The sequence below is a fragment of the Portunus trituberculatus genome, chromosome 42, assembly GCF_017591435.1.
Source record: "Portunus trituberculatus isolate SZX2019 chromosome 42, ASM1759143v1, whole genome shotgun sequence".
NCBI classification, from domain to species: Eukaryota; Metazoa; Arthropoda; class Malacostraca; order Decapoda; family Portunidae; genus Portunus; species Portunus trituberculatus.
Window position 1 is genome coordinate 17,544,614 of NC_059296.1, and position 14,824 is coordinate 17,559,437.

At 36.3% G+C, this 14,824-nt stretch overlaps 1 protein-coding gene across 8 annotated transcripts in view; it reads right to left on the reverse strand.

Moving 5' to 3' along the window:
- LOC123517819 (transmembrane protein 268-like) overlaps nt 1–14,824 on the reverse strand; it is a 46,185-nt gene that overhangs the window by 16,018 nt on the left and 15,343 nt on the right. For 5 of the 8 annotated variants that reach the window (XM_045278331.1, XM_045278329.1, XM_045278327.1 and 2 more), the window contains exons 2-8: nt 12,417–12,583; nt 10,906–11,167; nt 10,147–10,262; nt 9,412–9,645; nt 8,731–8,877; nt 7,815–7,973; nt 1,736–1,928 (exon numbers count right to left, since the gene is read on the reverse strand). In XM_045278331.1, the coding sequence (XP_045134266.1) occupies nt 1,736–1,928; nt 7,815–7,973; nt 8,731–8,877; nt 9,412–9,645; nt 10,147–10,262; nt 10,906–11,167; nt 12,417–12,581 (1,276 nt within the window). In that variant the 5' untranslated portion in view covers nt 12,582–12,583. Of the gene's footprint in view, nt 1–1,735; nt 1,929–5,184; nt 6,509–7,814; nt 7,974–8,730; nt 8,878–9,411; nt 9,646–10,146; nt 10,263–10,905; nt 11,168–12,416; nt 12,584–14,824 lie in introns of those variants that run through there. The other 3 variants (XR_006678603.1, XR_006678604.1, XM_045278330.1) reach the window with 2 other exon arrangements.

The window sequence follows — 14,824 nt, forward strand, 5'->3', positions numbered from 1 at the left end:
CACTCTCTCTCTCTCTCTCTCTCTCAACAACTTTGTTTTATATAGGCAAAATGACATTCACCTCCCTTAATATATATATATATATATATATATATATATATATATATATATATATATATATATATATATATATATATATATATATATATATATATATATATATATATATATATATATATATATATATATATATATATATATATATATATATATATATATATATATATATATATATATATATATATATATATATATATATATATATATATATATATATATATATATATATATATATATATATATATATATATATATATATATATATATATATATATATATATACACACACACACACACACACACACACACACACACATAAATGAAGTGTATAGAGCCAGAGGTGAACTCACCATATTAGCATATTTTAGTTGTGGGTAACAAATTTCAGAATTTACAGTATACATAAAAAATATGTACAGTTGTGCTTTAATGCCAAAATAATGTACTGGGGCAATCAAAGAGCAACCTTGTCCCTCCAACCTCTTATAGGCTCATTTTTGCATCTATTTCTCAGACTCACTGCATCATGAGTCATACCTGAGGAGAAGCATACACAAATGCCTCTTACCAACTTCCCTTCAAGTTTTGGTCAGAAGTATTACCAGTACTTGAATATTGGAAGATGAACCGGATTGCAATATTTGTAATTTACAATCACATTTGCAAATGTAAGGATGAAAAATTAGCAAATGAATAAAGTAAATATTTGTTCCACCTCTAGTGCTTATGTGTTGTAGCTATTAACTTTTAGGTACACATGAGCTAGAAAATGTCTAGAAACAAACCTAATTTGTCTCCATCTATCTAAAAATTTGAAGTGAACCAAATACAGTAATCTCCATCACCATGCCTCAGATGGCAAAGCCCTCAGGTAACACTTATATTGACGTGTGTTCTTACATTGGTTGGGTTCAAATGATTATGATAAAGAAAGTACAGAATGTGAGTCACGATAAACATAGCTGAGGATTCTGTCTCCTGTTACTGTACCCTTTTCAAACATTTGTAAAGAATGGGAGATATCAATATAGCTTAGAAGATGTATTGAAAAATACAAATTAACTCATGTAGCAAGAATAGCCATACAAATAAGTGGTAAATCAAAGCCTAACTTTGGTTTTTCATCTGAACAAGGATAGGACACACTATTAATATATTTTACAAATATGATAGCACATTATTACTATCATATCAGAATATATAAATAAAGGCACAACACTTCTTTGAAAAATCACAGAGGAGTACAAAAGTTGTACTGCAATATTTTCTAAGGAAAAATTGCCCACAGCATATATCATGATAAGACAAGAATAATTAGTAAAAATATACAAAAGTAAAAAACACAGCAGTTAGAAGACCAGTCCATTGAAACATCAGCATATGATCATAGCTCATCACACAGCAGTGTAATGAATCATATGCTAAGAGGAGAATTGTCATCACACAGTCTGACACATGCTGGAAGGTCCACAAGGAAACATCACTTCATACACAGAACAGTAGTTCAAAAGGCAGTAAAGCTGTTGTAGCAACACAAGAGGGTTAGTGGCCATAGATGGTAAGCAGCAACCAATAAGAGTTGTTGAGTAAGAGGATGAAGTAGGTAGTTAACCGAGTCTTGAGAATTAATTGAAGTCTGGTAGGACACACAGTGTGCACATCACCTGACACAAACCTTGAGGCTTATAATGTAGGTGGTCCTCAATGTACTGGCAGGGGCATTGTCGGGTTAGGGCATGGCGAGGAGCCACATGATGGGAGGTAGGGGTTGCAGCACCACCTTCTGCACCAGCAATAGCCAGTGCTCCTCGTGACACGGCCTTTACCCATCGCTGGCTGTAGCGTGCCAGCAACAAGCGTGCTCGGTCCTGTAAAATGACAATCCCTTATGTAAATGCAAAGGTAATGCAGTTTCCTGCTCTTTTTAATAAGGAGACTAATGAAGAGCTGAAGACAAAATTTTATGAAGAAATCTCCATTCAGTTGCTATCCTCTGAAAACATATGGAGTAAAAGATACAAAAGATATTTGGCTAATTCAGTTCTTCTCTCGATATGGTTGAAGTCATAAGATGCACTCATGACGAAGACAAGGATGAATAGTGAGGTGTATTATGAAAAATAATTGAAAACATCACAATGCAACTGAAGAAAGTACTTCAGTTATATCATTATAGTACAAATATCATGAGAACCCATGACAAGGTATCTACTCACCACAGCTACAAATGAATTATAGTACTATCTTTTATCACTACAGGTTGTTTTCAAATAAAATACAGACAATTAATAACAAATAAAAACCTTCGTAAGCATATATTTGTTAAATTTCTGCAATGAAGTAAACTAAAGACTTGCATGTAATTATGAAATCCTACTCATAAGAATCAATAAGTTAAAATCTGATCAGCACAATTAATATATATCTAGTGAACATAATACTAAAGTTAATTCAACTGTAATACAAACCTGTGACCAGTGAGCAGTCAACTCTGGGCCAAGGAAGATATGGATCTGTGCATCAGCACTTGCCTCTAATACAAAGAATGTATCTCCTTGCACAGTGACTGGACCTGATGCCTTTCACCCTTCCACCACCACCACCACCACTTCTCTCATTACCATTATAATGAAGTTTCATGAAAATGATCAAGTACAATAGAAAAGGCAGTGACAAATTATGGCAATCTTGTGAAATTGAGCTACACATACACAGAGATGCAAAAAACTGGAAGAATCTAGTATGGAAACGTACCAAAGAGACTTTGATTAATTAAAATTCAGTCTTTCATTACTTTTCTTTTCTCACTGCCAACCTCCAGCCATCTAACCCCTGCTGCCCCTTGCTTCCTGCCAGTGTGATCAATGAATATGAAATATGCTTATTCTCTCTTGATCTAGTCAGCAGGGTGGTGAAAAACGAGCATCTCCATGGAAAAAAAAAATAAATAAAGGGTGTGAAATTCAATATGGATTGACAACTGCATACTTGTATAAAAGCATGCATATATACACACATACACATACCTGCATAAATGTAAACAAGCAAACACACACACAGATTGAAGAATACATATACAACACACTAATTCATGTAACCAGCCATCAGATTACAAGGTACTCGTATATGTTTCCTGCATGCTTGGGAACTTTTTATAGTCAGATGACTCTAAACTGGCTGTTAGGATGCAGTTTGTTACTGTTAGGATGCAGTCTGTTTTTAGACAGGTACTTCTCCACTGTTGCCACATTTCCACAGTTTGTCGGCACTTTCTCCAGCCTCAACCAAGGACTGACTGGCAAATCGATTCAGGTAGAAGTATTGGCAATGTCACACTCCCCTGTTCATATGCCACATGTAGGATGGGTGGAGACTTTTATATATAAAACACATCTTGAAACAGTGATGTAGATCAAAAGTTGTGAATGATTTCAGAAATAATTTTGGGAATGCACCAATTAACATAAAAATGGAGGAAGAGGAAGAAAGACAGAGACAAGGTAAGGAAGTAGAGCGGGATTGAAGAAAGTTGCCTTGGGCCACACCTAAACGACCACTTTAGATTGATCGGACTATAACTGATTTCACATGTTCTATTAATATCAAAGCCATAAACTCCTCATTCATAACACTAATACAGTGGTTCATGTTCCTATCTACTTGCAACTTTTTTTCCCTTTCAGATATTAAAGTGCAAATTTTCAACATTTCTAATGGCACCAGTAATGTACACTGAACAAAAGCTTCTTTTTGATTCTATACAAAAATGAGAGGATGGAAGAATGAATTGGATTTCATAAACAAAATCAATACAGTAAACCCTCGATATAATGAACGATATAGGGACAGGGGTCTGTCGTTATATCTGAAGATCCGTTATACCCGATGGAAATACTGGACAGATGTGTTATATCCCAGTTTGTTCGGTATTTATACCCACCGCTGCCCCACTCCCACAGCACGCCACGTGGAGTTCTTGCAACAACATGTTATGGGACAATGTCCTCACTATAACGGATGAAAATCTGTTACAGCAAGGGTTTGTCCAGTCGGATTTTTTGTCCATTATATCTGATATCTGGTACAGGAGATCCTTGCAATTCGACGGGGTTAGGGCGGTCTGTCATCGGTTGAATCAGCATTAATTCGAACCGTGAAGCAATTTTTCCCATAAGATACTTAAAAATTAGTGGGGATAGGGACCAACCTCCAGCCTAGACCCCCCAAACATCACTATAACCTTTAAAAAACACTAACCTAAACTAAATCAGTACGTATTTCATTTATATCTAACTTTTTTTTATTAAAGACATTAGGGTGCTGTACAGTACATTTTTGGAAATAAAAACACTTGCATGATGCAACGGTCTCGCAGTACTTGTCCCTGTTCTTCCAAATTATTGATACTGTTGATCTAGGGACACCCATTTGCAGTGCAATGACACTGTGAACTATACCTGCCTCACACTTTCTTATAAGCTCAAGCTTATCTTTGAAAGGCAGGAAATTGTGCTTCTTAGGGCTGGGGAACAGGCCGCAAGGCTGCCACTCTAAATTTTCATTTCTCCCTACCACTCGCGCATTTCCTCCTACTTTCACCTACCACTCATGCACATTTTCCGCTATTTTCACCTACGCCAATCCCAAAATTCCTTTTTGTACATGCATATATTATTGTGTGAAAATAAACATTTTTATACTTTTTGCAGTTTTATTCTTTTACTACAAAAGAAATAAAAAAACTTTCTGGTATCGAAAAATTAACTTTTCTTCTTCGGTATATTATCATGTTAGACTGAACGATGTACGCAGGAATAAGCGATCGACTCTCATTCTAATGGAATGCCTCGCCACATTGCACCATACTCCCACATGTTGCGTCAGATATATATATATATATATATATATATATATATATATATATATATATATATATATATATATATATATATATATATATATATATATATATATATATATTTTTTCAGTTTATGAAATATATATATATATATATATATATATATATATATATATATATATATATATATATATATATATATATATATATATATATATATATATATAATCCATAAACTGTAATGGGTATCCAGACAAATATTAAGTGTTTGAAAAAAAAAAAAAAAAAAAAAAACATTCCCCTACATATTGTCAATAAACTCTCTAGTTTCCCTTGCAAATTGCTATTTTCCCTGTAGGCATCCCCTAGCCCTTACATTAGGCTAAAAGCACCTACTCTAGCAGATTTCCCCTATGAGTGGCAGCCTTGGCACAGGGTAGCGTCGATTTACACTTCCGCCTGTCAGGCTGATGGAAAATTTGGGTTGGTGGTGGATTTGAGTGGGTGGGTGGCGCGCGAGATATGAATGTCGAATTGGCGAGTCAGTTGGTTGAACCTTGAGGATTGGGTATTAATTAACTGAGTTTGAATTGGCGATAATTCAAACTGTGAACGGTCGAATCGCGAGGATCCCCTGTATATCGAGGATTTACTGTAATTGAAATTAAGAGAAAATAAATAAATAAGCAAATAAAAGTGCTTTCATGAGAAGTAGCAAGAAAACTTGTTACCTTCTTTTTCAACATACATACTTCTTTGAAAACTCCACTATCTCCTTAGTGTTAGCAAACATATAGGACATTATGTCCATTAACTCTTTAGGGATACATTGCTATCTCCACATTCCATAGAAATTCTGAAAAAATGTGGATGTTGAGAGAAGGGAGCAGTTATATCTATTGCCCTACATGAATGGTGACCTTAAAAAGCATGGCTGTGGATTACAGCAGGCAGGCAAATACATATAGGTTATAAAACTATGGAAAAGAGAAGTAAGTTTTAGGAAGCATTTCTTGGATATGGCTGCCAAAATATGAAAATGTTTGAAAGTTAAGTAATTAAATTGTTTTCACAACCTACATAATATTGTTAATCTAAAGTGGAATGTTATTTTGCAATCATACTATGATTAATAGTTCACTTAACTAACTGAAACTATTACTGACACATTATTCAGAAAGATGTACCTAGTTGTGGTATACAAGATTTGAGCTAGGCTGCTTGCATATGTGTATTTACCTAATTGTATTTACCTAATTGTGTGTGTGTGTGTGTGTGTGTGTTATGGGAAGGGAATGATGAGACTATTAAGGGGGCAGTGGATGGTCACAGGTCAGCATCCTGACAAAAGCGTGAAAGGCAACCACAATGTGTGGTAGAGGATTGGCGGTGGTGGCGGGAGAGCTTAACATTCAGGTGCTCTTCAATATACTGGCAAGGGCAGCGGGCAGTGGTTAGATGGCGGGGTGACACTGGGGGGGCCAAACCCTCCATGCGTGCAGTGGCGTCAAAGGCCCAGTCTAGCCGCTTGCGCAGGAAGTCCTTGGCCCAGCGCTGGCTATAACGGGTCAGCAACAGTTTGGCACGTTCCTGTAACATGTGCAATACTCCCATGCAGCAAACTGCATGAGTCCAATCCCATGAAAGGCATGAAGGTTTTACCTCTCAAAGTGGAAACATAAGCAACATAAAAATCTTTCCTTGAATCATATTCTTTTAGGGATAGGGTACATTATCATTAGTTACCATATTCTGAGTGCATCAGAAATGACAGTGGCACTTTCTTGTATACTAAATCATGCCATCACTTTTCTATGAATGGCTTTCATTGCCCTGAATAATCAGGTCCCTGAGACTAAATACTACTTCCTTGAGAACAGCTGTTCAGCTCCTTAACCTTTCCTTCACTATGTCACCTATCTTGGATCAATATTTATGTGTTCATACCTTCCTCCATTCTTTCAGTTACTTTACCACTTCAGCACTCACTGGTCTCTATTCCCCAGCAAGCTGTGCCAGTTTCCATATATTACTGTGACTGTGTATTTCCTTGATACATCAAACCAACTTTCACATTAAATTGTATTTCTACATATCACTGTGACCATGTACTTCCTTAATACATCAAACCATATTTTACATTAAATTGTTCCAAAGTACTTAATTTTGATTAACTCTACAATGACAAATTGTAATTTGGACTAAAATTTGTAATTTTACAAAATGTACAACATAGCAGATTCAAAAAGACGTTTCACTTGAGAGGTAATACCTTTACCAGCAACATATGTCTCAGGTAGACAAGCAACAATAAAAACAATGAAAAAAAAAAAAAAAAAAAAAAAAAAAAAAAATAATAATAATAATAATAATAAAAAAAATAAATAAATAAATAAATAAATAAAAAAATAATAATAAAAATAATGAAAAAGTAATAAATAAATAAATAAACCATCAATTATAATAAGGTACATGCCAAAATTCCAATGATTTGCATTCTTAGCATATCATTAACATAGCAACAAACACACAAAATAAACATTTTCACATAGCCAGCACAATAAAGAACTTTTAAAGACGTCAGCTTTGCTTCATGCAGTCTCTGGTTTGAAAGCTTATAAAATCATCCATTTAGACATTCATAAATATGAATATTACTTACCATAAACATGAATAAATAGAAAATACATTAGTAAGACAAATTTAAATGCAGGTTCTAAAAACTGCTACAAAAATGTGTCTTGCTTCCAATAATCTACAGCAAATGCATACTCTTACAGGAAGAACAGACAACACAATCAATAAATACAAAGAAGGAATTTACATTACCAATTCTGAATAAAGTACTGCAGATGAGTAGTGAACTGGACCCAACCACCTCATTCACAACCATTACCTGTTGCCGTGAGATGCGAGTGTTTGTGGCACCAGTGATGATAATGTCTGAGTCATCAATGTCCATGCGCTGCCGAAGTGAGGGCAGTTTGGCAGCCTCTTCACTGTTCACTGCTCGGCCTGCTCGCTCCTCCTCTTCCATTACCTCTTGGAGTTTTGCCTGAAATTAAGGCAAGTGCCTCAATGAACTTTTACAGAGAGAAGTGCAGTTCTAGTCATGAAAGTTTTTGTTAGATCTATCACATTTTTTCATGGCAATTTTCCTGTTGCCAATTTCTTAATGCTCTTTATCAGCTATTACTTTTACAATATTTGTAATGTAATACAGTGGTACCCCAGGATACATTCACTCTGGCATATGTCCAAACTGGCTTAGTCCCTTTCCTGACACCAATGATTTGCACTGGCTTACCCTAGCAAACCCAGCTTGTGCATGCACTACCACAACATTCTGTTCTTACCCAAAGCCTCAGTTCTGCCTAGGCTCACACTCACTCTAGAAGTATACTTTATAAACAAATATGTAAATGAAAATACATACATACAGACATACATACAAGGGCAACAACCTTCCATTTGAACTACTGCTGTGAGACTAAGGGCAGAAGCAGGGAGGTCTGCAGTTCACCCTCTCAATTGGGCTGTTTCTTTACAAAGTGGTGGGTCAAAAACAATAGTCAGAGGTTGGTGATTTCTATGCTACCATTCTTTATCATATTGATTGCAATGTAAGTGATATTATCCTCGATTATTTTTTTCCCTCTCAGGAACAGATAAATCAACTTCCCATTGATTACACTGGGAAATAAAGATCTGATTTGCATCCAATTGGATTGTGTCTTGGGTCATGTAACAGATTAAGGACGTGTCCCAAAGTACTACTACTTAAATTTTGGTTTCATAACCAATGAACTTACCACACAGTCATGAGTGTCAAAATAGATGAAGCAGAGGTTGACTTTGTGACAAGACAGCTTCCCTCGGTCATCCAAGCCCAGAATGATCTTGTGGCGAAGTAACTGTATATTGATTTCTGCCAAACACTGTTCCAAGGACTTGTTCAGCTGTATAATGAAATCAAATCTTAAAATCTGATGGCAATGTTACATAAAGATAAAAAATAAAATAAAATCAAGAAGAGATAAAGAGTAATTAAAAGGGCCTAAATATAGCAAATAAGCCAATAATATATAATCCATCTACCACATTCTAAGCAGATATCATTCACAAGGGGAAGCACCAAGACAATATCAATAAACTCAAGACACAAATCTCCATCCATCTCTTACATACATCCATTCAATCCATAAGCACACTTTGAACTACTATTAAGAAGGTTCATGCTATGGTTATGACAGTAAGAATTTTCTTTTCACACATAAACAAACACTTCCTGTCCTTGTTGGGTAAAAGATAACAAGAGTGAGTGAAAGGCTCATGGTTTAACCATAAATCAGACTACCGTGAGCTATGATCTCTCAATGAGCATCAGAAACATAGAGGAACAGATTGCTTCACATACAATAAATAAATAATATTTAATCTTAGCTGAAGAACTTGCTCTTTCTGACTAAATTCATAAGAAAGGTTTGACTCACCCTAATTTTGATCCACATACAGAAGAATATAGCAGCTGCATTAATCATGAGCCATCCAATGCCAGCACCAAAGAGTGCCAACTGGGAGAGGCCTGAGAAGAGGATGGACAGCAGAATCACAAAACCCATTATGATCCAGGCCATGAGGACTCGCTTGTAGCACACGTTGTACAGGGTGAAGCGGTAGTCATTCACCAACTGGGACATGATATGCACATAGTCCTCCACTGTCAGCTGTGTGTGAGATTGAGTTGGTTGTGCATCAACACAGAAGAATCAATGACTAATAATCAAGCATACTTGAAACAGAGAGAGAGAGAGAGAGAGAGAGAGAGAGAGAGAGAGAGAGAGAGAGAGAGAGAGAGAGAGAGAGAGAGAGAGAGAGAGAGAGAGAGAGAGAGAGAGAGAGAGAGAGAGAGAGAGAGAGAGAGAGAGAGAGAGAGAGAGAGAGAGAGAAATGTGAATTGCCCAGGACACATACTGCAGACCCAGGTCAGGTCAGGCCACTCCAGGTTTGAGGTGGCAACAGCTCACACAGGTACAGTCAACACCCTGAGTACCAAGTTACTTTGGATCCCCTATAGTGCCAACCAACATTGATATTACATGCAACAAAGGCAAACTACCAATCATACCTCATACATAATTGTGGTAGTATTGCTACATTATTATGCCGGTATAAAATTATCTTATTCAGTATTCACAAATTTAAGAAGGATGAGGAACTTCACTCACCGTCAGACCTTGTGCCATGAGCTCCTCAGGTACAAGTTCTGGACGGAACTGGGCCGGAGTAATCCAGGGCATTGACGTATTCTGAGGCAGCAGTGTCACAATCACATCACCATTGGCTGAAGACAACACATACAAATATGAATCAAGAGCTATTTTCTTCATTAATATGATAAGATCACAAATAATTCTTTCATCATGAACAACAGGTCCTTTGCTGCATGTGCTAAACAGTATTACTGTTTGGTGCTATATGGAAAATTTCTGGACTAGTGTTTTTCTTCCTGTAACCTATGATATAATTTTGCCTGCTGTCAAAATCATTCCATAGGATTAAATCATGTAAAGGGAAAATGCAAGACTAGTAATGAAAGGAGACTTCCATTTTGACCAACCCAATAAGTGAGTTCCTAGTGGCAGGCATTGTACATAACAGAACGATAGACAGCTAAACAGTATCTCCTAAATGGAACTATAAAGGTGTCTCAGGTAGAGAGGAAAATGATACATTCATTGTAATAACATAAAGGAGGAAGTAAACTTTCTGGTTACCATCAGAACTTATAGCTTTAGCATTATCAGCTTTTTATTAGTGAATACGTTGTCAAATTTGAAAAAAAAAAAAAAAAAAAAAAAAAAAAAACACTGATAACATGAATTATTCAGTAGTATTCTCTACTCTGAAAATAACTAGAACCACTAATTCAATCCCAGTTGTTATTTTTCTGGGTTCAGAAATAACATAATATAAAAGGGACTCACAAAATCCTTGTCTCACTACTGGCTGGGTAGTGGCAGGTGGATGGTGGGTCTGTGCAGAAGCTGCAGATGCATCATTTAAAGGAACATTATGGAGCTGTGAAGGACTGAGCTGGGACATGGTGACCCGTGTCTCCCGTTTATCTGTTGCTCCTCCACTGGGTGGTGCCTGCAGTCTTGGTACCCCATTGGGTGGCTCAGAAATAGTCTTTGTTATACTGTTTCTGTGGTTTTCAGGTGCTCCATTGTGGTTTTCCAGACTAACCTAAAAAACACATTTCCACATAAATGAATATACACAATGTAGAGGGCCTTCATTTTAAAGTCTGCTCCATTACTTAATTTTGAATGGTCCAAGAAAATTACATACTAGTCAGAAAGTGAGTGATAAAACTGTACATACTACACACATCCCACTGCAGTCATCCCTGGGCAATAAATTACTGTTAATCATAGGTATATATATATATATATATATATATATATATATATATATATATATATATATATATATATATATATATATATATAATTAATTAAGAAAAATCTACAAACATAAAAGAACAAAATATCTTCCTAAATAGACTATGTAAGAAAAGCCATTATTTTGCTTGAATCATCTGACACAGGCTTATACTACATCAAGCATCCTCCATTCTGTGTTATATTTAATTTACATAAGGGTATGTGGTCCAAATGGTTATATAAATCACCTTCTCAAGAATGAGAACATTTTCAGATTAGAAAAAAAAAAAAAAAAAAACGAGGATTATTTGAATTGTGACTGGAAAGGAAATAACATGAAGGAAATGAGGATGGATATTGGTAAAAATAAAGCAAGGGAACTTTGGAGCAGCAATACAGGACAATCAACCTAATGTACTTTATGACTACTATCATTGTCATCATCATCTATAACAGTAGTATAAGCAGTATGCATGTGGTGGTGGTGGTGGTAGTAGTAGTAGTAGTAGTAGTAGTAGTAGTAGTAGTAGTAGTAGTAGTAGTAGTAGTAGTAGTAGTACGTAGTAGCAGTGATAGTAGAAAATAATTTGAAATTAATATTTATTTAAGATACAGTTCGCTTTGCCTATCTTATTATATCTACTGATTCAACATTCCCTATCAAGCAAACTGTAATTGTTGTCATCATGATCCTCCTCACCCCAGTTTCCACTTGATACTGTTAACTTCCCTCTCTTGGTCCATCTTCTGTGTCCATGTCTCTTAATGATTTGAGATATGATCTATCAATATACACAAAAATGGAGTCGTATAATACACTGAAGCAATATGAATTCATAACACCATCAGTCATCTGAATCCACAGGATAATTTCTGAGAAAATACGAACTACTGTCTCAAATAATATAGTACTACATGCCTAATACATATGTGAAATATAAGAGCCTAATTAACTTGGTTAAATCTACAAAACTAAAATTTGATATTGGTGTAGAGTTAAAATGTTGGCTTCCATGAATGTCTAAGAGGATAATGAATTTGTAACTAACCTGCACTGCATGAGCATCAATGACAGCAGGAGTGTTTGGCGGGCTTTGTGTGAGCTTTCCATCCTTCTGACCCTCTACTCCTTCATCCTCTTCAAACTGGACCCAAGATTTGGTTCCAGCCCCACCATTGCCTCTCCCTATGCCTTCTTGCTCCTTGTCATTCATTTCTGTAAAATCAAAAGAAACCAATATAATATTTGTATATAGATGAATTCTATATAGTATCTATAACTCATGCCTTTACCACTTTGCAGTGGCATATTCAATTTCTGTGTGTGTGTGTGTGTGTGTGTGTGTGTGTGTGTGTGTGTGTGTGTGTGTGTGTGTGTGTGTGTGTGTGTGTGTGTGTGTGTGTGTGTGTGTGTGCTGTGCTTGACCAGGTGGAGGGAAGCCCTACACCAAAGCTTGGCTAAATATGGAAAACAATTTATTCCGCTATGAGACAGATATTCTATGAGTACTTCTGACCTGTGTGTACTGCACCAATACAATATGTACTATATGTGTGTGTGCACAACCTGTGACTTGTGTACAGTACCTCTCCCTCATGTATACAGTATCTACCCTCTTGTGTGTCCCTTGTGTGTGTATCTGTCCCTATATACAGTATCTCTAAGCCATCCATGCATTCACCTTGAGTTTCCCGTATCTGGCTCCTCAATCCCTTCCCAGATAACAGGCTGTTTCCTGCCATTATATTATGTCTCAGTGATGTGTGTGTATCTGTGTGTGTGTGTGTGTGTGTGTGTGTGTGTGTGTGTGTGTGTGTGTGTGTGTGTGTGTGTGTTCTTTTCCTTCTCTTTCTATTAGTATCCTCATCATCATTAGTATTATGGTGGATTTGCTGCCTTCCTGACTCGTAATTTCATACGTGGCTGCATTTCCATGTAATGTGTCAGTGTGGTGTTTCAGTCGTCAAGCATGTACCTGGTGATGAAATGGTGGTGGTGCAACAGTGGTGTGGAGTGTGTTGTGACCAGACTCATGGTGATGATTAAGTTGTTGTTCTTGTCATTTGTAAAGTGTGTTGTGTTTGCCTTGCAATGTAGATGGTGATGATGGTGGTGGTAATGGTGATAGTAGTGTTGTGCTAGTAATGGTGGTGATACTAATAGTAACAACAATAGTAGGAGCAGTATAGCACGTTTCTCTACCCCAGGAAAAATCTGAAGCAAGCAAATGCAATCTTACACACACATACTATTTCATTGTTGTAAAATCAAAGACAAGACCAATGTCAAACTGTAAAAATTCTAAAAATATGACACAAGAAAATATGTAAATAAACGAAATAGAAAACAACATTAAGAAGCAGGATAAAAGAGGCTAGATCACCTACACAAGACATTACTCATACTGTTATTCCTCCAGTAAGATAACATGGAAGTTTATATACAACACTGCATTAAGACAATACTACAAACATGTTACTAATACCTTGATTTACATAATTCTCTCTATTAACTTTCAGTTTATGAAGATTTTTTTCTTTCACTCTGACACAAACCAAGGGAACTTGTTCCTGCTTGTTGTCAAATTACATCATAACCAACAAAAAATATAAGGTACTTGAAAAATACAGAAGACAGCAACAAAGATAGTGCCAGAATTGAAGAATACATGATGAGCGAGTGGAACATATTGAATTAACACACACACACACAGAGAGAGAGAGAGAGAGAGAGAGAGAGAGAGAGAGAGAGAGAGAGAGAGAGAGAGAGAGAGAGAGAGAGAGAGAGAGATATTGATATCAGTGCACAAAGCACGTGGAGGAGATAAACAGATACGTTTTGAAAATGCACATCAATGAGGGAACAAAATGTACGAGAGAGAGAGAGAGAGAGAGAGAGAGAGAGAGAGAGAGAGAGAGAGAGAGAGAGAGAGAGAGAGAGAGAGAGAGAGAGAGAGAATGTCTCAGTGACATCAAGATATATAGTTCCCCGTATTAATGTAGTGAACTTTGGAATGGTTTAAGTGAAGAGGTGGTTACAGCTGTTAGTGTGAGCAAATATTGAAATTGAATAACTATAGAACTGTGTACAATACAACTAGGTAAATATAGATTTGTATAACACACACACACACACACACACACACACACACACACACACACAGCTACAGAAAATAAATATATACGTACTATATAAATATATAAAACAAAAACAACAGGTACAAAAAAATAATCATACCCTAAACGCGTAGCGACCTAAACACACACACACACACACACACAGAGAAAGAGATAGCCAAAATGAAAATAAAACTAATAAACCATATCTGTCACGCACCTACGCATATATAAATCAGGCTCTCCAGACGCACAGAGGACCTACCTAGTTAATACCTTTCCCCATGAAACCTTTTTCCTTCGCGGGTCGATGCACTACAGTGGGTGGATGGAGGTGGGA